This window comes from Diplotaxodon limnothrissa, linkage group LG7 (assembly GCF_057381915.1).
Source record: "Diplotaxodon limnothrissa isolate DT_005_m linkage group LG7, D_limnothrissa_male_GT1.1, whole genome shotgun sequence".
Classification (NCBI taxonomy): domain Eukaryota; kingdom Metazoa; phylum Chordata; class Actinopteri; order Cichliformes; family Cichlidae; genus Diplotaxodon; species Diplotaxodon limnothrissa.
Window position 1 is genome coordinate 57,580,900 of NC_140602.1, and position 26,061 is coordinate 57,606,960.

General features: G+C 39.6%; 1 protein-coding gene across 1 annotated transcript in view; it reads left to right on the plus strand.

Moving 5' to 3' along the window:
- Window positions 1-25,432, plus strand: part of LOC146629344 (zinc finger SWIM domain-containing protein 6-like) — a 48,725-nt gene extending 23,293 nt beyond the window's left edge. The window contains exons 2-14 of the mRNA XM_085358517.1: window positions 6,426-6,782; window positions 7,920-8,068; window positions 8,366-8,516; window positions 11,253-11,432; window positions 12,452-12,628; window positions 12,723-12,869; window positions 13,994-14,134; window positions 16,240-16,500; window positions 17,972-18,107; window positions 19,867-20,024; window positions 21,782-21,945; window positions 22,295-22,376; window positions 24,158-25,432. Coding sequence (XP_085214643.1) covers window positions 6,426-6,782; window positions 7,920-8,068; window positions 8,366-8,516; window positions 11,253-11,432; window positions 12,452-12,628; window positions 12,723-12,869; window positions 13,994-14,134; window positions 16,240-16,500; window positions 17,972-18,107; window positions 19,867-20,024; window positions 21,782-21,945; window positions 22,295-22,376; window positions 24,158-25,023 — 2,969 coding nt within the window. The 3' untranslated portion in view covers window positions 25,024-25,432. The remainder of the gene's footprint in view (window positions 1-6,425; window positions 6,783-7,919; window positions 8,069-8,365; window positions 8,517-11,252; window positions 11,433-12,451; window positions 12,629-12,722; window positions 12,870-13,993; window positions 14,135-16,239; window positions 16,501-17,971; window positions 18,108-19,866; window positions 20,025-21,781; window positions 21,946-22,294; window positions 22,377-24,157) is intronic.
- Window positions 25,433-26,061: the final 629 nt, after the last annotated feature.

The window sequence follows — 26,061 nt, forward strand, 5'->3', positions numbered from 1 at the left end:
GTCTACAACTGTTTTAACTTGAGTTATGTAGCTTGCCGATTAAGCCAATGTTCAAACTATGAGTAGTTTTAAATCTCCAGTTCTGTAGCAGTGGAGCATAAGGATTACGTTAACCAGTAAAAAGCCATCACCCACACCTGTTTATGATTCATATGGAAAACATGAAAAAGAAATGGTATTGTGATGGTATTGCACCATAGCGCTTGTTAATAAGTGCTGTAGTGCAAGTTCTTAAGTGTAAGAAAAAAGATCAGACTGGCTTTCACTCATAATGCAAGGAAATTGCATAATAACACAACATCCCATTCATTAGCCTTAACAGTTTTGTTATGTCTCGCAAGAAAAAAAAAGATGAAATCATGAATTTGTTTGAAAAATTTGTTGATCCAATCAACTGCTAGAAATAATTAATCACAAAAATCGATTAGGATTAGTGGCTATACCATAAAGCCCTGAAAGTGCAAGCTGATCTAAAACCAGTAATTAAAGACAGATGGTGATGAGTCCACTGTGACTATCGATTGGTTGTTTACTGTTCCTTCCTACAGCCCCAGAGGCACCTCGGTATCTATGGGTGAGGGATTAGGTTCCCCATTGTCACCAGAACCAACACACAATGCACACACTGATAAAGTCAAGATACCACCTTAGCTGAAATGCTTGGCCACACTGCGGTGACTTACCCCTTACAGCCACAATTTCAGTGTGCAACAAAGCTCACAGTTGCTGGCACAAACACCTTCTGAGGCTGAACTCTACATGGAGCTGAGCTACTGCTGTTTCACAGGCTAACATCCTATGCCTGTTTTCAACCACAGCCCCCTTCCTCCTCTATATAAGCCGTCTCTATAGGATTCAGTGAATCCTATAGAGACGGCTTAACTGGGAGTGAAGTGTTAAACCTCAATTTTGCAAGCGAGTGTATTCAGGGTATCTGCAGCTCTCTTTATATCTGAAGAAGCAATTTTCTTTTAAAAGCAAGTTTCTTTTTAAACAGCATGTACAATGGCCCTTAATGCACTGAGGCATATTCAGATGCACGAAAACAAATAAAGAAAGCATCTTCACTAATATGACAAGCACGTATGCAGTATGTACTTGCTAAAAGAGGTTGGCTTGGTATTGAAAACTAAACCAGCATTATGTGCGGAATGTACATTGCAGATAATGCTAATAGCCTCCCACTATTTTATTATTTGGTCCTGCTTTTGGTTCTTTCTGCACATAAATGTTACAAAATAAAATGCAAATATAGTATTAAATATTATTTTTCCCTAATTGTTCTAAAACAATTAGATTAAGCTGTTTAATCTTTGCTGGATTTCAGACAGAAAGGTCTACCTCAACACTTTTATTAATTGGGTCATCCTTTTTTTTTTTCTAATATAATGTCAAGCTCTTTTGATCGTCTTCCTGAAACAAAGCCCCAGAGGCCTCACTCACGTAAGGCTAGATGCTGGTTAGTGACCCCCTAGAAACCAAATTTCACTAGAGAAATAAAATTTGTTCCTGATTGGTTGGCGAGTGGTTGCAGGAGATTCCTCGCTGTCGCTGGGTGAAATTAGTTGCACAGGGGGTGCTGGACCAGCAGATTGTGGTGTTTGCCTGTAGTTTTCATAGAAGATGCCTACATGTATGCAAACAGTCACTAACTAACCACTGAGTTATAGTGAAACTTGAAAAAGCGTGTCGCAAACCAGAATCGGAGAACTTCAAAGTAAACGTTTTGTCTTATTGTTGAAACCAACGCTTCCAAAGAAGCAGCTTTTACTTTAAGGATAAATACGCTCTCTTTCTGGTTAGTGTTTATTTCACTAACACTTAGCAAGTAGTTGGTGACCATTTGCAGATAAATTGACATCTTACGCACCGACCTTGGTGCAACTTAAAACTGTGAGGAAATGAATAGTGGTTGACTCTGTTTGTGACCTCTCTTGCAAAGAGTTGCAACCAGTTTCATCAACCAAGCAATCTCAAGAAGAACCAGTGGTGGATTCCAGGGTTGTTAGGTACTTGTACAGTAGAAGACCTCCATACCTTGAAATTACACCTCGACACTGGTGAACTGCAGTATCATTACTTAGAAAACAAACCGGTAGTATGCATTAGTTCCAGGGTTCCCAAAGTGCCCCAAAGACCAATAGCAGTCCTTGAGATTTCATTCATGGAGAGCTCTTATATTTAGCAGCGCAGAATTAGGGGTAAATGTAACAATCACTTCTCTAGTGGTCAAAGTGGAATAAAGTAGCACAACAGTAACAATTACCCATGTAACTATCACCCCCCTAAATGGAAGTATAGGTAACATAAATATAAAAAACGTCTTTGCATTTCTACTGCATCACATCTCCAGCTTTAGTTCTTAAAATGCTCCAGACTAGTTTCCTGATGTGTTGGGAGGGAAGGAGTTAAGTATGGTTGCTATGTGGTGTACAGAGCTGTATTATGCAAGCTGTGAAGAGCAGACAGAGAGAGCGAGGAAGTGCATTACAGAATGCTGAGCTCAGGGCTTTGGCTCGCCGCCAAGCAACTCCTGCATGTGCTCACTGACACACTCAGCTGAGGGCATACCGATTTTTCCAGCAGCACAGTGGTGGCCTCCTCCCTCCTCTCGAGTCACTCTCTTTCTGTTACGTCAGTGGTTCAGCTGTAGGCCAGGCATGACTGGGGCAGGGCGGCGTAACGGAGAGCACCACACATTTCATCTCGTGTGTGTGTGTGTGTATGTGTGTGTCTGTATTAAAAAAAAAAAAAAAAAAAAAAAAAAAAAAAAAAAAAGACAGGATGTGGACTGGTGGTTGTGTGGTTGACTGAGTGTCTGCTCAACTGGAAAAGCAGAAAGAACTGAAACACCTTAGTTTTTTTCTTTTCTATTTCTATACAAGTTTCACTCTCAGATATTGTCTTGTAGTCCTTCCGCCTCTTTTGTTTTTTCTCACAAAGCACCATCACATCTGCAGACAAACACCTACTCTTGTTCGCTTCTTTTACCGAGCAAGGGAACATCCGATTTTGATGTTGCAACTGCAGAAGTTGCATTCAGCACTAACATTAATAGCTATAAATATGTGACCACGTGCGTCATAGCGATATTGCTGCAAATACTCATAGCTGTGACACAGATTTAGTGCTGTCCATAAAAACACTCGCGCCTCTCTTGATCTCTCTTCTTTTTAGTTTGATCTCTGGTTTCAAAGAAGTTGAGCCACAGATTTTACATTTATGATGTTATTCGATATAGGAAGGCTTTGAAAACATTTTTGCGTTTATTTAACAGTAAACAAATTTGTACTATGAGATTTGGTGAGAAAAAGTGAACTTGCAGGGAGTAGAACACTCGTGCTCACTTACTGTACTCGGGTTTTGTTGGTGTGTCATTACTTGGCCTGAAAAGACCAGAAGCTGATAGCTAATGTTAGCTAAAGTTAGCTAGCATCTGGTCTTGCTCTTTTTCAACTCATGCAGCCTTTGCACAAGCTAAATGATTGCTGACTGTACAGAAAGTGTATTGGAATCTCTTTAATATGCTTAAAGCAGACTTATAATGCTAGTTTCCAGTTCACTATTTTTATTCTTGGACTCTATTGCTGACTCACAGTTGAAATAATCTTGATCTCCTCCCTCGTGTATCCCATTAGTTCATCCTCTGTCTGGAAAAAAATAAGCTGTTTTAGCTCAATTCCCTCTATCTTAAAGCCAACTTTGTTCTGACTGACTGACTGCTTTTGACAAACAGAAAGTTCATACGTGGGGCTTCAGTCCTCACAGCCAGAGATGTATGCCTGAGATGACCGGATATCATACAGATACAGTTAGAATAAGGAATATACCGTATTTCCCGGACTACAAAGCGCACCTGAATATTAGCCGCACAAGCTAAAATCAGGGGAAAATCCTGTTTTGTACATACATTAGCCGCACCTGACTAAAAGCCGCAGGTGTTTCAATGTTGACTTATCATATGTAAGAGAATATGCACAAAGGGAATTGTCAGGAAAGAGATGGCTGTTTGGAGACACACCCCTTTTATTAATATTTTGAAAAACAAGTTATGGGTACATATTTGCACATGTAGTACATAACAGTAACCTACAGCACACCAGAAAAATAGATTCGGACTACCTTTTAGGCTCAGGTGCAGTGACACGGCTTTAACAAGAAGAAAAGTCAGTCATTCGCCATCTTTCTCTTCTTCCTGCGCTCTAAAACCACCAAAGTCCTCTTCTCCAATGTCGGAAACGAACAGGCTCAGGATGGCTTCGTCATCCACTCTCCGCTTCTCTCCTTCGTTGTCACTTTCAAAACCAAAGAAATCCTCGTTGTCAGTGTCAGAGTCGAACACCCTCAGAAGGGCCGTGGCGGTGTCCTCCTCTCCATCATGCAGCAGTCCAGCCCTTCAAAATCCGTTGGTGATCGTGGATGTTTTCGCACTTTTCCACGCTGTCAGAATCCACCGGTGGAGTTGGGCATAACTTGCTTTTCGCAAGTTTATCGCCGCTCGTCATCCACGCCTCCCGCTGAATGCGTAGCGCTACTTTGAAGTTTGTTTTTCGCGCTACTTCGTACGGCACTACGTTGCCTGGCGGACGGACATGTGACTAACATACCACTCTTGAACCCCGATCCTTCCGCCAGGCAACGTAGTGCCGTACAACAGCGGAACAAACAAAACAAATCGTCTTACGATATCACAAAAATCATGGAAAATCCATAGAAAAGCCGCACCTGACTAAAAGCCGCAGGGTTCAAAGCTGGTGCAAAAAGTAGCGGCTTATAGCCCGACAATTACGGTAAGTGTGTGTGTGTGTGTGTGTTAGTCTTGGTTGAATATCTTAACATCACTTTCTAAAGACATCTCATTTCTAAAGAGATATGATTTAAATCTCTTTCTGTCTGCTTTCAAACGATTACATAGACAGCATCTGACAGAAGGTTGGCTCTTTAATGCATTTCCCATTTTCTTTGGCTCAAGCGACCATCTAATAATGCTGTCTGTCATCTGTCACTGTCTGGCATGGAGGCTTATCAGCCTCCCTGTTGGCCACGTTACATGATTTTCAGTTTGAATGACAACATGATGCAAGACGTACATCATGCTCCTGCGATTCGAGGTCTAAATAAGCCACTGTTCTGCCTGTGTATCATAAAATGAGCTATGCATGTGCTCCCTGTAGTAAGATTAAAACAGTACAGACTAAATGAAATTGTTTATATCAGTTTAGCTCTGGCTGAGTTTATGAAACCATCTGTCATCAACTGATAACCCACTAACTCAGTCAGATTGCCCATTTATTCTAATTACAGAAGAATTTTACCCATAAAGTACTTGTTGCATTGTCATATTCTGCCAAAACATGTCCATCTGTTATGGCTCTCAAAACTCAACACATATTTAAACCTCACTCCCACGTGGTGTTGCTGTTCTTTTGAATCTGTATTTGTCACATTTGGCTTTTATTTATGTTTTTTCCCTGTCAAAACCCCTAAGCTGGGAAGAGTAAATTCAAGGTCACATTCACATTAAAATACGTTTTTTTAAATTCTTTTTTTCCCAAACACACAGAGGCCTGTACATTTTGGCCATGAGAGGGCCATAGGTTCACAATACAATAACAGTTCTCAGTGCCTGTGAACGATCCTGTCTTTGCTGAAGTGCTGGTGAGGATAAGGTAAACACTGAAGGTGTTGTGGAAAGGAAATGAAAAGGAAATGAGAAAATTTTGGTCTTTGCACTCAGTCGTGCCCTTTACCTTTTTTGTGTCCATTTTTTTCACCTGGGCAGCACTTTGTCGATCACGTGAAATTAAGGTAGAACCAAAGAACGAGAATAGGATCATTCTGAACAACATCCAAAGATAAAAATAGTTGTATGAAGGGATACATTTGTAGTGAATTATTACCATAATCTGGCAGCTCATTGTTTAACTGACTGTTTTGGAGTACTCTCACTAGCTCCTTAATCCCAAAAGTAGTTACATTATATTATATAGTGTAATATGTTACCAAACATATATTATATGATATTATTGTATTGGATACAATTATAACAACAATAAGCTTCAATTCACTTTAAGTTTTATTTAAAAAGTCCTAGAACACATATTTGTCTTAAGGTACCTTATATTGTAAGGGCAACTGGCCTTTTCCTTAAAAAAAAAAGAAAGAAAAAGAATATTTTGAGTGTAAACAGTTAAGGACCCAGCACAGATCCTCGGTAGCTCAGTAGATATTGCATGAGACTTTTAATCTCAAAATTGTGGGTTTGAGTTCTATGCTGGATGCAGGTTTGTTGGAAATTATAAATAAACAAAGTATATCTTATTTTAATTTTAAGCCGTGGTTTGTGATTATGTACATGGTGAAATTATGTACATGAAAATACATGGTGCGATTAATTTCTAATGGTCATTTCTGTCTCTTTGCAGGTTTTCACCTCAGTGGCACAGTAAGGGAACCCGCTACACCCTCTGAGCCAGAGCTAGTCTGCAATGTGAGCGTCAGCTTCGACCGCTGCAAAATCACAGCAGTGACATGCAGCTGCGGCAACAAGGACATTTTTTACTGTGCCCACGTTGTGGCACTCTCACTGTACCGAGTACGGAAGCCAGAGCAGGTCAAACTGCGCCTGCCCATCTCAGAGACTCTATTCCAAATGAACAGAGATCAACTGCAGAAGTTTGTTCAGTACCTTATCACAGTGCATCACACAGATGTGCTGCCGACAGCACAGAAGCTGGCAGATGAAATACTGTCACAGAACTCAGAGATCAACCAGGTCCACGGTGAGTGGAGCCACTGCTTTAAGGGTGGTTTGTGATTTTAGACAAAGACCAGGCTGTCCATAAACACAGAAACAGACACAAATAAATCCATGTACCTGGATTAGATTAGATTTTCTTCATCTTCCATCAGTGGATTTCCAGTTGTCATCTCCATATGTACTGTGTATGTAAGTGCACCTGTACTACAGCATACAAGAAGGAGACTTTCTTTGTGTGTATTTGTGATACATTGTGACACATAAGTCCCCATTTCATATATATTTGAGCAAACGTCTGCCTGAATACATTATCTTATGCTAAAAAGCATCTCTTGTATATGTAGCTTTAGTATCTTAAAATTAAACTGAAAATTACCTTCTTGAACAAATTATCTGCCTGAAAATGTACCTGTGTGTTTCTGAATTACTTTAGTATTAATGGTCTTATGTAGATTGTTGTACTGAGCAGAACAAATCTAAAGTAGTGCTGCAGCTAACTATGATTTTAATTTTGCTGCTGAAACTGTTGCCCGTACTGATGAATCATTTTACCCTTAAAATGTCAGAACATCGCGAAATTGTCCATTTTAACTTTCTGAATCCCAGGTTGACAAATTAAATCTTTTAAGTATTTTACAATACAGTATATGAATGTTTAAATTATGATTTAAATAACTGGTTATCAGAATATAAGGATGACTAAGTGTGTACTTATAGTGGAACATATTTAGCATAAACCTTATGGATTATATATTCCCTGGAGTTGGGTGTTAAGCGTTAGAAATGAAGGATGCACTCTTTGCTCATGTAGAATGCTTATTGTTGCAGATTTTGCATTATTTTCACTATTGATCAGCATTTAAGCTTGCACAGCACTAATGCTTTAATGCAAAAAGTAAACTAGTAGATATGCTGATGGTGCCATATTCATTTTGTGCTCTTCCCTGAAAAGACACTTGTTTGGAAATCAGCGCAAGTTGATTAATCATTGTTTAAAATAATAAGACCATATGCATTAATGGACATACGAATATATAAGTACTTGTGCTTTTGATGCTTTCACATTACATACTGTTTTGCACTGCATCAAATCAGTTTTTTATGAGGACATCTAGTTGTTGTTAAGAGTTACTGACTTATTCATTTTCATTCACTGCAGGAGCTCCTGATCCGACAGCGGGGGCAAGTGTAGATGACGAGAACTGTTGGCATCTGGATGAGGAGCAAGTCCAGGAACAGGTCAAGCTCTTTCTCTCCCAGGGCGGGTACCATGGCTCAGGAAAGCAGCTCAACTTACTGTTCAGCAAGGTACTAACCCACTAATCACATCATGTCTTATATGTACGGTGATTTTGTTGATTTTATGTATATTTATTCTGATACTCTACAAGCTATTTGCACTGATAGTCAAAACACCTTCCAAATTTAATACCTTAAGGGGTACCAGAATGATCCATGCTTGGTCTTTTATCATTTACATTAAAAGTGTTTTATTTCTTTGGTGAAATTAAAATAATCCAGAACTGTCACCTTGATTTTGATCCTATTATCTGATTAAATAAAAGTGATATATACCGTTTACTCACAGTGACGTTGTCTCTGCAGGTGAGAGAGATGCTGAAGATGAGGGACTCCAATGGAGCTCGCATGTTAACACTGATCACAGAGCAGTTCATGGGTGACCCTAGATTGGCGCTGTGGAGGCAACAGGGGACGGCCATGACTGACAAGTACAGGCAGCTGTGGGACGAACTAGGTACAGTGATAACAGGCACACAAACAGAATTTCAATCAATTTGTGGCAGCTTTAGTATGTGAGCGGCTACAGTGCAGTTCAACCAGCTGTCTTTTTCTTATGATTCTCTTAACCCTTAGATGTCCTATTGTTTATTACCATTTATTACAGAAATACATTTTGAAATTCTGAGATTCAAAATCTTGCAAGATAAAGAATGTGAAATCCTTTGCATTCATCCACCGCTAGTTTTTATACGTTTATGTGAGCAATAAGCTTATTTACCTGATTTTTTTTTCCCTGTTCTCTAGCAGGGGGAAACTCCACTGTTTGCAAAAAGAACTCTTGCTATGTAGAAGTCTATAGAAAAATAACTCTTTGTCTCCCCTACTCTATGACCTCAGTAAACACTTTCCTGATAAGTTTATTATCTCAATCCGTAGTTTTACGTCTTATTGAATACAGTGTCATATGAATTTTGTAAATTATGCTCCCGGATAAAACAAGTGACATCCTGTTTAAAAAACCAAACAAACAAAAATACAAAAAACAAATCGAATCAAGACTGATGTGATGGTCCATTTGAGGCCTCATAACAGGAGTTTGCTAATAGGTGACATCAGGATTCGCCCATCTTTTATATACAGTCTATGGCTGATTCTAATCGCTTGTCCCAGATGGTGACTGTTCCTTTTGCAGAAACAGACCAAAAACGAAACAAAACCAGCCAGACTCCAAGTGTAAAGCTGACCTATTTGCTTGTGATCAAAGATAACTCAGATTTCCCTTAAAAACAAACTCAAAATCCTGTTTTCATGAACATTTAAGTCCTTTTTATAAAAATTCTAATATTAAATCTTAAATCGTAAATATTAATGTTTTACTTATTTCCCCATCTTCTGTTTCCTTTCCTTCCCCTGTGTGTTGCTGTTGAAGATTCTTTCTCTGCATTTCGTCACTCACGTGTGATGTCGCCCTGCTGTTTTCCCTCCTCCGTGTTGTCCTTGGTGCACCCCTAACAAAGAGACAGAGGATAAAGCCTGTCTCCTCCTTCCCCTTCCCCCTCATTGTGAGCCTCCCTCCCTCCCTCCCTCCTGTATTCACTTCATCCCTCCCCTCACCACTTGTCTTCTCTTTTTTTTGGACATCTTCTTTTTTTTTTTTTTTTTCAATTTCGTTTTGCCCTAACATAGTCATTATTCCCTTCATCCTTCTTCAGCCTCTTTGAGTGTGTGTGTGTGTGTGTGTGTGTGTGTGTGTGTGTGTGTGTGTGTGTGTGTGTGTGTGTGTGTGTGTGTGTGTGTGTGTGTGTGTGTGTGTGTGTGTGTGTGTGTGTGTTATTTTTTTTCACTACTGTCTTCATGGTTTTAGCCAACAGTGCAATTAATCTCCCAATTGTTTATGGAGCTGCAACAATTAATTGAGTAATACAGCATCAGGAATTGAATTGGCATAATCACTTACTGATTTTAGTCTTTTTCCTTTTGTGGTCATTTTGTCACACAAAACAGAACATCATATATTAGCAGCACATGCTTGGACTGTTCAGAACAAATTGGCACTTTCTCGAATTTGGTTACAACAACAATATGAATATTTCCTGCTGTCTTATCAATTCAGGTTTCAGCTTTGATTGCTTAGTCGATAACATAAAAATATATCCATCTGTTTGGTTGGATATGTAAAATGCTGGTCCAAAACTGTCTTTCAACTGTGTTATGTTTGTTTGTTTGTTTGTTTGTTTAAAAAAGCTTTTTTTGGTTCCAGCTTTTGAGCTTTTATTGATCTAATATGACAGCAAACTGATTCTTGACTTGACGTTACAAGCCTATAGACTGTATATCGAAGATGGACAGAGCCTAATCATCTGCAGGATTCACCTTTATTCTTTTGGCTGTTGGTGTTAGTTTTTCCAGAGCTAGAAATAACCATATTTAGAGAAGCCTATGATGTACTTAGTTATTAACTAATGCTGACAAGCATGTGCTAGCAAGCTGAACTGATAAACTAAAACATATGCAAACGCATCCACACAGGCATGGATAGCTGCTGATTAGCGCTTAGCGGTCGAAGCATAGACTTCTTTGATGGTCTCAATCACACAGCAAGCTATATTACTTGACAGATAATTTCATTAAAATGCTATAATCTGCTATAATCTGCTATAATTTACATGAAAAGGTGACTTCAGCTCGTGCAGGTGAGGCTAATAGCTACACTTGCCAGTGTCGGCTTATCCATCAGTCAAAGTAGTCACCTCAAATTTTAAGCTTTATCAGTATCAAAAAGGGTGAGTTATTAAAACAAAAACAGCTCTCTGATGTTTTGTAACGGGAAATTAGCTGTACTGAAATTTGAAACTGAAATTGGCTGTCAGAGTTTAACAGGGGAGGTAAATGGTCTGCTTTTGCAGAAAGCCTCAAGTGGCCATTAGGGGAACTGCAGATCCTTTCTTGTATTTCTTTTTTTTTTTGGCACTTCCATGTTTGCTTCATTTTTCAGCCCTTAAGGTTGCCGGTTCAACTGAGCACAAAACAATCTCATGATTTATAAACCAGCATAATCAACAGTTTAATCAATAATGAAAGTATTGGCTAGCAGCAGCCCTCAATTATTTAACAAGTTAACTTGAAGCTACAAAACTTTATGGGTTATTAAATTCCTTTTTTTTTTTTTTTCATTCTGTTCTCTTGCTACAAGTCTCAGAAGAGGAGAGCAAAGTTTGTAAGTGTAATATATCTGGATATGTGTGTGCAGGGGCCCTGTGGATGTGCATCGTGCTGAACCCCCACTGCAAACCTGAGCAGAAGGCTTTCTGGCTACGTCAGCTTCGCAGGTGGAACAGCGTGGATGTCTGCCCCTTGGAGGACGGTAACCATAGTAGCGAACTGACCAATCTGACCAACGTTCTGCCCCAGGGCCCTGCTGGTAACCCAGGTGAGATGACACCAGGCAGAAATATGTCTTCCTATTGTTTTATTCCCAGACGCTCTCCTGCATCACATCATTTCTTTGTCCAATCTCCAGCAGCACTGCCCCCCCCCCCCCAACAAAAAAAAAAAAAAAAAAAATCAAGTCTCCTTTCAATCTCGGCGGCCGTGAGGCTTTTTACCTTTTTACTAATAGAATGATCCTAATAACACATTTGAGGTCCTGAAGCTTTTTCTGGCTCTATTCTCTCCTCAGCTTTAGCTAAATCGGAGAAAATCCAGCGAAATTAATGTTTCTTTCAGGCAATAATAAAAATGTTTCAAATGAGCTGAAGGGACCTTTTATTACTGCTGAGATTTTTGCCTGTAACACGCTGCACTTGTTATGTTACTGACCTTTTTTCAGTTCAACTTATTCAACTTATTCATTATACATCTTGTCACTCTCTTATTCTCTGTCTTTTTCATATACACTCCCGATCAATAAATTGAATGCTCAAAAAAAAGTTTTCTCTCACTGCCATGTCTTTTTGTTGCATGATGAAGCTCTACTTGGAACCTTGTTAAGATCCAACCATGCAAAATATGATTTTTTTTTTTTGCCATTTTTCAAGCAATCTTAAACTTTTGTATTCAGCTTTTGTAGCACTTTGGGAAATCTAAGACTGGAAATATAACTGTGTCACAAAAATGAAACCATCCATCAGGACTTTTGTACTAGGCTGTAAACATGCCTTTTAACTCCTGGTCATTTTAACCCCTGATCATTCCTAAATTTATCAAATCAAAAAAAAAGTTTGCGCTTGACCTCAGAGTCAGCCTCAGGTGGCCATAGGAGGAACCCGAAGGGAACCAGTATCATGTAGGCTTCAAATATATTTCTCAGATGGAAATTTAATTAATAAATTGCTTTGCCTTTATCATCAAACTATGTTGATTAAATGATCTACTTAGGCACACAAAATAAACCACCACACTCCACTACCTCGCAGCTTGACGTTTAAAAACATCTGACGTCTCTCACAGACTCGCTGTCTCGGCCTCACCGGACGGTCTTCACACGAGCCATCGAGGCCTGCGACCTGCACTGGCAGGACCCCCACCTGCAAAACATCATCACGGAGGACCACTACACCAACTACTGCTACCATGAGAACCTCGACTCGTCCCTCTTCGACACCCGAGGGTGGCCTTTGTGGCATGGTGAGAGAGAAGAGTTGTGGTTAGAGATAACAAGAAATAAATGTAGAAAAAAAAGCAGAAGGAATACAAATGAAATAACTTCTCCTTCCCACAGAGCACGTCCCTACAGCGTGTGCCCGAGTGGATGCCCTGAGATCACACGGATACCCCAAAGAAGCGCTCAGGCTGGCCATCGCCATCGTCAACACACTGCGGCGGCAGCAGCAGAAACAGCTGGAGCTCTTTCGCTCCCACAAAAAAGGTCAGTGTACCCTCTTTTAATGTGCTCTTTAGTTTTGCTTTCCTACTTTTAATCAGTGCCCTCCAAAGTCTGTTTTCATTTTACTGCTGTATTATCTGTATACACAACGTCTGTTCACCCGCGAAGAAGAACACATCCTCGCTTGCTCTTATTTAGGTTTCCCTCTTACAGGAACTTGGCCAATCAAGCACGTATGCAACAAATGCAAAAACATTATTTTGCATTGAACTAAAGTGCAAATGTTCACGCATCTTTACAAACAGCCATCTGTTCGATTGCTCTTGTTTTTTTTGTTTGTTTGTTAAGGTTATTGGTGTTATCTGCTTGTATAATTCAAATTTGGGCTTGAACATTCATGGGAAACATTTATTTGGGGCTCAATTACTCTGTTGGTGGAGCCCTGTGGCTCACTTAAAGTTCTCTATGAAAAACCGGTCTAACATAAATAGGGGCTTTTTATTAACTGTAAATCATGCAAAATTATGCCAACAGAGCTGTAGAATAAAAATACAGACCTAGAAATTTGCATGTGTGGATTAAGTGGAACTGCATCTTGGAGACCTTTTCCACAGGTTATTTGTTTTTTGTGCTTTATGGAGTAGATTAAAGTGTCTCTGCGTATCTGTATCTATATATTCCTATCTATGTATTCCTTCAATGACACTGACATCATAGCTCTGTGGGGGTCACAACATCTGTTGCTGGAGACCCTTTTTAGATATGCATACAAGCTGTATTTAGTTTTCTGTGACACTTTCTATCAGTTTAACACCAGAATGTCAACAGTTCATCAACAGTCATTTACGACCATGAAAGATTATTTCATATGCAGGAATTTATATCCGACTCTGTTCTGGTGACAGGAAATATTTAAAAAAGACAATATAGAAACAACAGGAAATATTAAAAAAAGACAATATAGAAACAACAGGAAAAGAGGATGTGTGGTGGATTTGGGTTGCAAAGGGGCTTTCAGAAATGTGTGCAGGCTTAAGTCAGTTAAATAGTACACCCTATATGAGATACATGGATGTTTTAGGCTTATTCAGCATCATGACATGGTCTTCCTAGCCTGCCTAAACTAATGTTATAAACTAATACTTAGTGTCTTTGTGTTACTGCAGAGCTGCTAAACAGAGGAATTACAGCAGTCACCAACCTGGAAGGATGGGTGGGCCACCCTCTGGACCCCATCGGCACTCTTTTCAGCACCCTCATGGAGATGGGGAGGGGCAGCGAGGAGGGAATTCTGCTTGATTTCTCAGGTGCGTGCAGATCGCTCACATCCTCTGGTGCCAAAAGTCTTTCTGAAGACGGGTGCCTTTGTTTGCTCTAATTCTTTTGTGAGATATTTTCATGTCCTTTTTTGGGTTGATAATATTTATGGAAGATGTGTGTTTGCTGAAATTACCTAGAGAACCCTACAAGGCACACATTTTTAAGAGGTAATAGGGCAAAAGTATGGTGAGTCACTGATGAGCTTTAACATTTTATTGGATTTTGTAGTGTTACCATAGGATGCAAAGTCAAAGAAATGTAGTGGTAGTAGAAAGTACAATATTGTTCTCTGAATGCAATGATATAGAAATATACTGTAGCTGAAAATGAAAATACTCAAGTGATTATGTATGTATGGTTGCTTTCCTTTGCTGCAGATGTTACACACACACACACACACACACACACACACACACACACACACACACACACACACACACACACACACATACTCATTTTCCAGAGTGTGCCTCCAACATTTACACTGCAGTGATTGTATCTTCTCTGTCAGAGCTGCAGGCCCTCAGGTCACAATCAGCACAGTTGACACAGACATGCTGATTGGCCTCCAGTCATCCTCCAATAACAGCTCATGAATAAGAAATGCAGCAGGAAAAACACTCCAATTAAAATGCATTAATTATGCAGGGAGCTCAGCGAGACGAATTTCAGCGTACTGTAGCCAGAACAGACGTCACATTAGCACTCGGTTTTGCTTGTAAAGAACAGTTTCTTCAGGAACTGCTCAGGGCCCTTCATTTTTATGTTCTAGATTTAATTTTAAAAACATAACCCTGATTTTAATCACCATCAATCTACAATGAATTCTTAATGAAAACTGAAATCCCCTTATTAAAAGAAGTTTTCAGAGACTTAATTCAGTACTTTGTAGAGGTACCCTTAGCTGCAGTTATGTAATTGTGTCATGTTGGAAAAGCCTCCACAGGCTTTTCCTGTCGAGGGTGGAGGTCTCCAAGATGCAGCACCTAGATTTGGGCAGTTCATCCCATTTTGTTTTCTACCTCTTGTCAGGCTTGGCAGGATGGCATGGCAAGCATCTGAACTGCTGTATTCAGAGTTTTCCACAGGTAGTCTGTGGGGTGTTGGCTGAGACACTCAACTTCAGCCCTAAAGACTTGTCCTGAGACCATTCCATTATTATCTTTGCCAGTTTAGATTCTTGTTACGCTAAAAGCTGAACTGTAGTCCCAGTCTTTGGTCTCTGGGGGGGGTTTCTTTAAGAAATTCTGTTTGGCTGCATTTATTCTCTTAGTCCTAACTGATCTCCCTTACCCTTTCCCCTTCTTAGAAGCACCACCACAGCAGGGAGCTACTGCCACCATCCTTCACTTAGCTGTCTTTTTTCCTCGTGTTCTCTCAGCCCTTTATATACAATTTCTTAAGCTCTTAGCAGTCATAAATATTTTGCTCAGACTGACTCATCCAGCTGTTTTACTGTAAAGGTCTAACTAGTGCAGTGCTGTTGAGTTGGTTTGCATGTTTTTTTTCTCTGCAGAGGGCTTCTCTTTTTAGATGTATGACGAACTCTATGAAAAGATTAGATGGTATCAAAGCACCAACTATAAAGAGAAATTGTTTGATACCAAAGTGTTGTGTATCATACATACACTGCTCATACACACTTCAGCTGTGGTGGTTTGCATTGAGACTCTTGGACCTTTACTTCGTAAGGTTTATTGAGTGTAGATTGATGGGTAAAAATATGAGTTGTCAATATGAGTTCAAGAAGTGAAGGAACTTTTTGTAGTGAATATAAGGCTTTTTTTTTTGGTGGGAAGGTTTTCAATTAAGCCTGTGCTATTTATAACTGTGCGTGTGTGTGTGCGCGCGCTCATTAGGGACTGTTAATTCTCCTGGGATGAACTGTAAGGTCTGCCAAGACATCATTAAACCATTAAAACACATGATTACCATCAGGAGGGTACACAGTGAGGAAAATGGAACACGAGAATGAACAAACAGATCAGTAGATTTATCAATACTCAGCTCAATCTGCACCCCAAAGGGGACATTGTCCTTGCTAAGTCATCTCTCACCCTGTCCTCCTCCCAACTCTCTCTCTTACCCTCAGGCTCGCTGGGTTCAGGCAGATGGACGGAGCATCCGGTTTTCCCAGCGCAGCGTTTCTTGGAAGAAGGAGAGTCTTTCCTGTCGTTGGCCGTGGAGACAGCTCTCATTGGACTGGGGCAGCAGAGAGTGATGCCAGACGGCCTTTACGCTCAGGAGAAAGTGTGTCGCAATGAAGAGCAACTATTGGGCAAGCTTCAAGAAATTGATTTAAATGACATGCTGGTGAAGATCTTCCGGAAGCAAGCTGTCTTACTGCTAGAGGGTGAGTAGGACCCAACTTTAACAACATTAAGCTGCTTTTTCGAACAGTGAGCTTAAAGAACAGACTCTGTGTGTACAAGGTTGTTAACTCTGTGTACTTTACAGGTTCTGTGCTGTACATGTACGTTTACGCTTCGTTTGGAGTCCCGTATTTACAATTGTGGACTTGTTTGCATTGTCAGTCTGTTGTCGCTGTGTATTTGTCTGTGTGTATGTTATGGCTTTAGTTTTCCTGCCAATATGTCTTTTGCACACCATGGTTGTGTTTATTGGGTAAAATTATTCGCTGTCCTGATAGTATGAAAAAAAATGTCAACACAAAATAATCTTGTGATATTCTACTCTATTCTATTGTCAGCAAAAGCGTACTAAAAGCTGACATTTCCTGTGCCAGAAAGCTCTGCTGTTCTCCAAAAGCATATTAAAAGCACATCCATGAGTCAACACTGTTGTATTGTGCGACATGATCTTTCTTTGCTATGGACACACATTGTAGTCTGTTTTAGTTTACTTCTCACGTACAGCAGAACAAACTTAACTCACTGTTGTTTTTAGTCTTTTCATGCGAATTGTTTTCAGATTCCAGGTTAAGATGTTAAAAAGATCCATTTTTTTAATGGAAAACTGAACTTTCACTAAAAACCATAATCTGCCAGAAGTACCAAATGTATATTCGTTTACAGTTAAAAATAGTTTATTTATTTTAGTGTAGAAAAACCTGTTCCAGGTGATCTGAGAATTTAAAAATGAAACTACATAATTGTGATTTTCTTTTTCTTTTTTAAAAAGAGACTTGAATACGAAGTAAAAACCAGTGAGCTTGGAGTGTATATTCCACAAAGAACAGGGCAGTTATCCACTAACAGCTGCAAGGCTTAAAAAAGTGAAGGAAATAATCATTTTAATATATATTATCAAAGTCTGTAAATCTTTATTTCTTTTAACACATTTTAGCTCTTTTATTTATAAAGTATAAAGAAATAAAGCATGAGAAAATTGAGAATGAGCCCAGCATTTCAATTAAATCCAATAACTTCTTTAATTTAACTGAATTATTGTCTTAGAGAAAACCAATATTGAATTTAATAGAAGCGATTATACTAAATAAGCCCTTTTTGTGCCACCACACCAGCACTTGAAAGCTTTTCCTAGAAGCTGTTTCATTTTCTTTAGAACTACATGCATATTGACATGTTTCAGGATGTCCTCTTGCACAGTTTAAAAGCAAAACGTTTCTGCTTTCTGTTTCACCAACACAGTGATCAACCCTCTGATACAGAGCTGACTCACACACTTCGACTTTGCTTTGTGGGTTTAATCAGCACTATCAAACTTGTTAACGTCAGGCTGGGAAACAATCTGGTACATAGGGTTACCACCCAGTCATATATGAAGCTCTTCTCTGCACTCATCTGTATTCACGTCGACTCTGTACAGACTGAACTGATCCATGTCTTTCTTGTTTCTTCCAGCTGGTCCTTACAGTGGTCTGGGGGAAATACTCTACAGAGAGAGTGTCCCCATGCACACTTTTGCCAAGTTTCTGTTCACCTCCCTGCTACCTCACGATGCTGAACTGGCATATAGAATTGCACTGAGGGCTATGAGGTGAGTTACATGCTGTCTATATTTAAATGTAGTTTAAATATAGACATGAGAAAACATAAAAACAAAACCAACAACATTCTGAAAACAGGATGTTTCACTTTCCAGTTGCTTGTTTTTGAATGGATAGACAAGGTGACAGTTCAAGGTAATTTCCTTTATCGCCTGTCTTTTATTTTTCCCCACCTCCAAACTATATTGTCTTAGGACCTAATTCTAAATATCCTGTATGGAAAAATACTCATGTGTGATTTCAATGGCAGTACAACAACCATTGAAAACATGATTTTTTTTAAAAAGGACAGAATACTAGTATCCACCACTGATATAGTACCTTTTGTACTTGTATAACATCAGTGATAAAGGTACTTATTGTAAGTTCCTGAAGCTGTTAACAGAATGTGAACAAACCACCAAAGTGACCTAAAAGAAATTTAAATTAAAAAAAAAAAAAAATCTGTGTATTGTATTGAAGCTGTATCAACTGAAGCTGAACTAGGGCGTGTTGTGTTATAAGGGCTGTCTTGTGTACAAAATGGTATTTTTGTACCACAGGCTGATGCAGTAAGTCAACGTCACCTTTATTTAACTGAGGAAGTCATAGAAATTACAATACATGATTCATATTTCTATATTAAGCCTACGTTAGTAGCCACCATGTATACTTGTGCAGCATGTGCCTGCACATAAGAAAGTGTACATCCGGTTGAAGTGTAACTTTAGAAAGGTTTGTGGTTATTACCTACAGAATTACTGCAGAAACTTGAATCATACATTATTTAAAATGACAGGCCAACAAAAGGCAAAATCTCTTGAGGAAATGAAGCTAGCAAAAACTAAACAAAAAATATTTTATCTAGAACTCATAGTAAAAAATAGACGTCTAGATTAGGCAAGACGAAATGGCTGAGAAACTAAAAAAAAACATGCAAATAGTGGCGCTAAGCTAACATTTTCAGGCGATCATTTTCATTCAGACTTCCTTCATGTTGGAAGGAAGGAAGTTGGGGGGTTAATGATGACAGTCCATCATCCAAATCATCCTCTAGACGTTCACTACAGAGGATCAGTTTTAGTCTGCATGCCTGAAAGAGAGAAGGAAAATGTGCATTTACATAAAGACCGATTAAGGCTGGAATTTTAACACCACCTCCTAATATAACCTGCCTCTCTGCCCGCTTTAAGTCTCCACTGGTTCATGATTTAGAGATGGAAAAAGAAGAGAGGCAGACTGAGGAGTTATCTGGGACACTGTTTAATGATAAAACCTCCTTTTGCTGGAATATTCACTGAATAATTCAAGAATGCTGAGGAGGAGTTTTAGAAAAATGTGTGAATAATAAATACACACTGTTGGTTTGCTTCTAGACCACCACGGGAACCTTTATTTCGTCTTGTTTAAATTAAACTTCTCTGATTTTTATATTATGTAAATCGATCAGACTTTTTTTTTCCCCCCCAGACCTAAAAACAAAAGATGATTATAAAAGTACATCAGCTATATCTGGTAGAACATCTCTGTGGTTTGGCTGAAAAGGAAAAGTTATTTTTAAATCCATCCTTTCCTCAGTGCTCATAGCCTGAGGCAAAGATCCACCTGAGCTCAGGTGTGCGGACACGCACTGAAAAACTATTGATTGATCCTGTAAGGGAAACATTACACTCTGATAACTTGTTTACCTCCATGAAGTGTTCTTCTGAGAGGTCACATCTCTTCCTGTCTAATAAAGAACTAATATAATTTTTTTCCAACTGCTCTCAGGTTGCCGGTCCTGGAGTCCACAAACCCCTCTAGTGACTTGTCTCGGCCTCACCACATAGTGTCGGTGGTGCCCAACCGATACCCTCGCTGGTTCACTCTAAGCCACATAGAGACTCAACAGTGTGAACTGGCCTCCACGATGCTCACTGCTGCTAAAGGTACACAAACGTACATTGACTCAAGATTGGAAAAGTGCATTTTGAGGTGTTTTGTGATCAAACAGAATTATATATATACAGAAAACAGATCACATGGCAAGATAGAAATACCTGATATTCATGATAACCATCAGATTTAAAAATGAAACATCAATACTGTCAGTAATGCACATATGAAAAATATTATCTTTTATTTCACAGTGCTGCAATATAGGGGAAATTACTACTACTATTTATTGTAGAGTTCAGGTAGATGGCTCCATCAAACACACCCCTACACCACCCCAGCATCCACCTGTAGGCTTTGGGGTGATGTTTATTCATCATGCAACACACAAATACAGGTTAAACAGCAAAAGGAAAGACTTTATTGACTGTCAAAAAAATCCCAAAGTGACCCAAAACCAATAAGTAAAACAAAAGGGGCCACTTGACGCATATGGAATGAGGGAGAAGAAATGTCTGATTTTGAGAAAGTGTGCGCGCAAAGGGAGGGTATGGTAATCAGATAGGTGAAAACACTGAAACATAGAAAAGCACTGAGGGCAGGGCCAATAATCAGAACAGGGGAAAAAGAACACAAGCAAAAGTAAAACAGCAACAAAAGACCAACCAGCCTTCAAAGTAAAACAGGAAGTAACCAAAACCAAACCAAACATCTAAACACAAAGGCAGGAAACAATAAAGACTAAAGAAGATGATTGTGTAGAAGACAGAAGGAATGGGAAGAAAAAGATGAAACGTTTAAAATCTAAAAACTGATACCATGGAAACGATGGCAACCTTTTTTTCCCCACAATAAACTGTGAAGTGAAAATCTGATACCGTGACAGCCCTAATATCGCTCTGATGGTAATATCCTTTATGCTGCTTATCACCAATTTAAGTACTTCCCCACAGTATGTGGGAATTATTTTCAATGATAAAATGAATTAAATTAGAACAGCCTCAACCAGGATAAACAGGAAATTGGATTGAAGGCACAGTGAGCTGAGGAGATGCTGCATCTTCTCAGGCTGATGGTGTCAACTTAGACTTCTCAAAAAAAACTGAACAGCCTCCTGACAGAGCAATCTCGCCTTTAGTTTAGAGGTATTTAATGTTTTCTGACGTGTGCGACCACATACAAGACTAAAGTAAAATTTGCTACCTATGGCAAGCGAGAGAAACTATTTTGGAAAAAAACCTGCAGGTACCCAGGACATGTAAGAGCTAGAGTACCCTCAAAATAATGTAGTTCCTGATTACATCTGAAGGGAAAGTGTTTTTAGCCTTTTCAACACACCACATGGAAAGAAGGTGCAAAAAGTCTGTCACCTTAAATAGTTGTTAGAAGGATAATTGTGTCAAACTGAGCTGCGTGCAAACAGTACACAATTCAGGTTACACTTTCTGCTGTGTTCACCCATTTACATTAATTAAGATTTTACTTTAAATATCTTTTGGAAATGTGTGATCAAAGCACATGAAAAACAGAAACATAGTGTTGAACAGGCAATAAATGTTCAAATACTGCAAGTCTTGCTTGAAGGCATTTATTCAGTAAAGAACTTTGCACACCGGAGCAGCTGCTGTGTGAAGTGGGAATGTTGAAATGTTTGTTCAGGAACGTTACCAGAAATATATAAAGTTATAATGATGTGGCACTGGATGAGCTTGGCAGAAGAAGGTAATTGAAAACTACCCAGGTATTATTAGAGGGCCTGCCTGGTGACATTCTGTATTTTCTCCATTTGCTTTGTTTGATGTGTTACCAGGTGATGCTCGCAAGCTAGAAACTGTGTTAGAGTCGATCCAGAAGAACATCCACTCCTCCTCCCACATCTTTAAACTGGCCCAGGATGCCTTCAAAATTGCCACTCTCATGGACAGCCTGCCTGACCTCACGCTGCTCAAGGTTTCCCTGGAGCTGGGCCTTCAGGTAAAGAAACACACACACACACACACACACACACACACACACACACACACACACACACACACATAATGCTTTCCCTAGCCCCTAACCCTAACCATTAAAAATGAATGCCTAACCCTAACCCTTACCCTAAACCTAACCATAACCTAATTGTAACCCTGACACTAAAACCACATTTTGAGCCTCAAAAAATGCCTTCAAATTTGTGAGGACCGGGTTGTGTGTCCTCACAAGTGACTGTTGGTTCTCACAAGTATAGTAAAATGCAGATTTCGGTCCTCACAAAGATAGCTAGACAGGAACACATACACACACACACACTGTACAGACTTTAATTTTGTGTTTCGTAAAGGTGATGAGGATGACCCTGTCTACACTGAACTGGCGTCGGAGAGAGATGGTGCGCTGGCTTGTCACCTGTGCTACTGAAGTCGGTGAGTTTTTCATACCAGAGGAAATCGTGACACACACCCTCTTTACAGTGCTAATTGTGTCAGAGGTGTCAATGGTGTCTTTTTATATAAATTGTGTTTCTGCATATTATAACCTGCATATTAATATCATCTAATGGTGAAATTTTGGGATAAAACCTCTTATATGTGCCATGCACAGGTTTAAGAGTGAGAGCATTGCAGCAGTCCCATATGGAAAAGAAATAGTAAAAACTTACAAAAGACTTGCATAAGATGTGGCCTACTTCATATAGTGAATCATATAAGGCTTATATGATTTACTCATGAAAGTGGCCACTTTCTCATTACTTTCATATATTGTTTTAGTAAGTATCCAAAACATACAAGTTTCATTTGTATAATTTTTCAAGGGATCTTATATCCGTTTTCACTCTTGTATGCTTTTCATACAAGTTTCACACAAGACAGATACAAACTTTATAAGATTTATATATATCTATGTTTGTTCCCCTGCCATCTATGAGACAGAATCAGCACAAATCTTGGTCATGCAATAACATTTAATCGGTTACGCAACTTAAAAAGTAACAGGTTAGGTTGTATCTGAATACTTTAACATACAATAACACAGTCTACACTGTCTAATAATTAAACTAAAATTATGTTTGGAAGGAACAGCCAATTAGAAGAGAGTTGGCTTCAGGGAGGATTGGCCTTAAAGCGTGGACTTAAAACAGGAGTCCAAGACATGAAGTTGGAGAAGAGTGTCATTTATGTTATGCTGTTATCATGAGTAACCAGCAATAAACGGACTGCTTCTTTAAGCACACTGTTTATTTCAGTTCTTACACTGCTGCTGTGCTTGTGGTTAAATTTTGTATAAAGTACAATGCAGTTCAGTTTGTCTTTCTATTGCACCACAGAGTCTACTCATACATGTGTAGAAAAAGCTCGACAGGCCTGCTGTGCCCTGTTGTGGGAAGGGAATAGCAAACAGTTAGCTACAAATAGATTGTAAAGATGTTTGTGCCTGTGAATGCTTAGAGATTTAGGGACTTTTGCGAAACAGCAGGTCAGACTTCATAAGTGGGTTTTGGAAAGCTCTCTGCAAGGGAGATGGAATGACTGGAAGGTCAGTAATTATGGGAGATTGTGGGCTGTTGGCTGATTAAGTGGGCCTTATGTTTGGCCTTGAATACTGAAACCCAGTGGCTGATTTCCCTGAAGTGGACAGGAAGCTAAGTCCAGGGGGAGGGAGCTCTACAGAGGAAAACCCTCCTTCCAGATGATCTCTTGTGAATGCAGGGGAGTGACAAGGGGACCCTGTTTCTGTGAGCGGACTTTGAATGGATTCATTGAGAAAATGCCAGCCTGGTGTGGAGTGGGGGCCAAATCATATAATGTCAGAGGAATTAGCAACAAACTGTCCAATTACAATGTAATAAGCTGTTTTAATTAATGATTTTCATTTACAAGGCCAGATCAGAACTGTATTGCATGTTTTGTTAAATAAAATATGTACGGTGGTTTTGAAAGGTTCAAAATATAATAGTCATTTTAGATTGCCTTTTTATTTCTGCTTGGATTCGTTCAAGGTTTTTGCATGGAAGGATAATGATGTTTCAGTTTTCAGCATCACTAGATCTCCTGTCTTATGATTTACACTTCACACGCTTTCGGTACTAGACTTTCATCGGGAAATGTGGTAAATGTAGAGCATACTTAGTGACATTTGCGATTGAAAGCTTCACTTTAAAAACCTCTTAACTGTCAAGCTAAGATTTCTTTTTCTGTCTTTCTAGGCGTGTTTGCTCTGGACAGCATCATGCAGAACTGGTTCACCCTCTTTACCCCCACTGAAGCAACCAGTGTTGTGGCTAGCACTGTCATGTCCAACAGCACTATTGTCCGCCTGCATCTGGACTGCCATCAGCAGGAGAACCTGGCCAACTCTGCCCGCACCTTAGCCCTGCAGTGTGCCATGAAGGACCCCCAAAACTGTGCCCTCTCAGCTTTGACACTCTGTGAAAAGGACCACAATGCCTTTGAAACAGCCTATAAGATTGTACTGGATGCAGCTGCCACTGGAATGAACTACACACAGCTGTTTACAATAGCACGCTACATGGAGCACCGCGGTTATCCAGCAAGGGCCTACAAACTAGCAACGTTAGCCATGACTCACCTGAACCTAAGCTACAACCAAGACACACACCCGGCCATTAATGATGTGCTCTGGGCATGTGCTCTCAGCCACTCCCTGGGTAAAAACGAACTGGCAGCCGTCATCCCTCTAGTGGTGAAGAGTGTGAAGTGTGCCACTGTCTTGTCGGACATTTTACGCCGGTGCACTCTAACAACACCAGGTGGCATGGTGGCACTACACAGTCGCAGAAACTCTGGAAAGCTGATGTCTCTGGACAAAACTCCACTCAGGCAGCTACTGGACGCCACAATCGGGGCCTACATCAACACAACGCACTCTCGGCTGACGCACATCAGCCCACGCCACTACAGCGAGTTCATCGAGTTCCTCAGCAAAGCCAGAGAAACATTTCTCATGGCACACGACGGACACATCCAGTTCACACAGTTCATAGACAACCTAAAACAGATATACAAGGGCAAGAAGAAGCTCATGATGCTTGTTCGAGAGAGATTTGGTTAAAAGACGATCATATGACCAAATTGTATTTTTGTTGTTGTTGTTTTGTTTGTTGTCTCCTTTTTTTAAATCCTTTCTAACTTGAAGTGAAAATCCACCTAAAACAACTTACATGTGAATCTTATTTCTGTGCTTTAGGACTGCTGGGTCTGATGGATAACACAATTTCCTCAAGGCAAATATTTAAGACTGTGACGTTAAAACGTTACCGAGCATGATCACACACAGATTCTAGTGTTGGGTAGCCAACACTAGAATCTGGCCCAAAAGGTTTTAGAGTAAAGTTTAAAATTTGGAGGGGAAAAAAAGACTGTAAACCATATCCGCAACACCCGGGGCCAAGACTAAAACAGAGTGTACACACTTTTTTGTTTGGGAGATTTGAGGCTTTTCATACCGGTTCTGTCCTTATCCAGCTTATTTCACCATAAATAGATATACAAATGCACTGAGTCTTTTGTCACATAAATAATTCTGAATGTAGAGTTAGTTGCTACTGGTGGATAGCTAATGACTATACTGTGACCATGTTCGTTCCAAGATAGTTGCTTTTATAACGCATACAATTGTGATGTCGGCCAAGACAGTACTGTAAATACAGACGTTCCCATTGGGGCTTTAATCAGACATGTAACTTGTAAATCATCTTCACCCCAGTAGCAGTAGCTACAACCATAGTCATAACTGCAGCAAGAGTAATGCCCAAAAACTTTATCTGCTAGTGATTATATTTAGCCTTCGAGAACCAGAGGAAGGAATCTACCTTTAATGGCCACTCATCACCACATTCTGGAGTCAGTGTGGCATCATCATAGTAGAGACACAGAAAAGCAACAATTTTTCTTATTTGACAGTATTCTTTTGAAAATGTTTTTAATTATTTAAATAGTTGCCAACCATTATTTTCTGTTGATCCACGGATAGATTAAGTAATTGGATCTCTAATTAAATGTATTACTTTGAACTGCAATATAATCACAAAGTTATAGGTACCGCTCCACCAATTTGTGATATTGTAGCGCCAAACCATAATTCTTATTA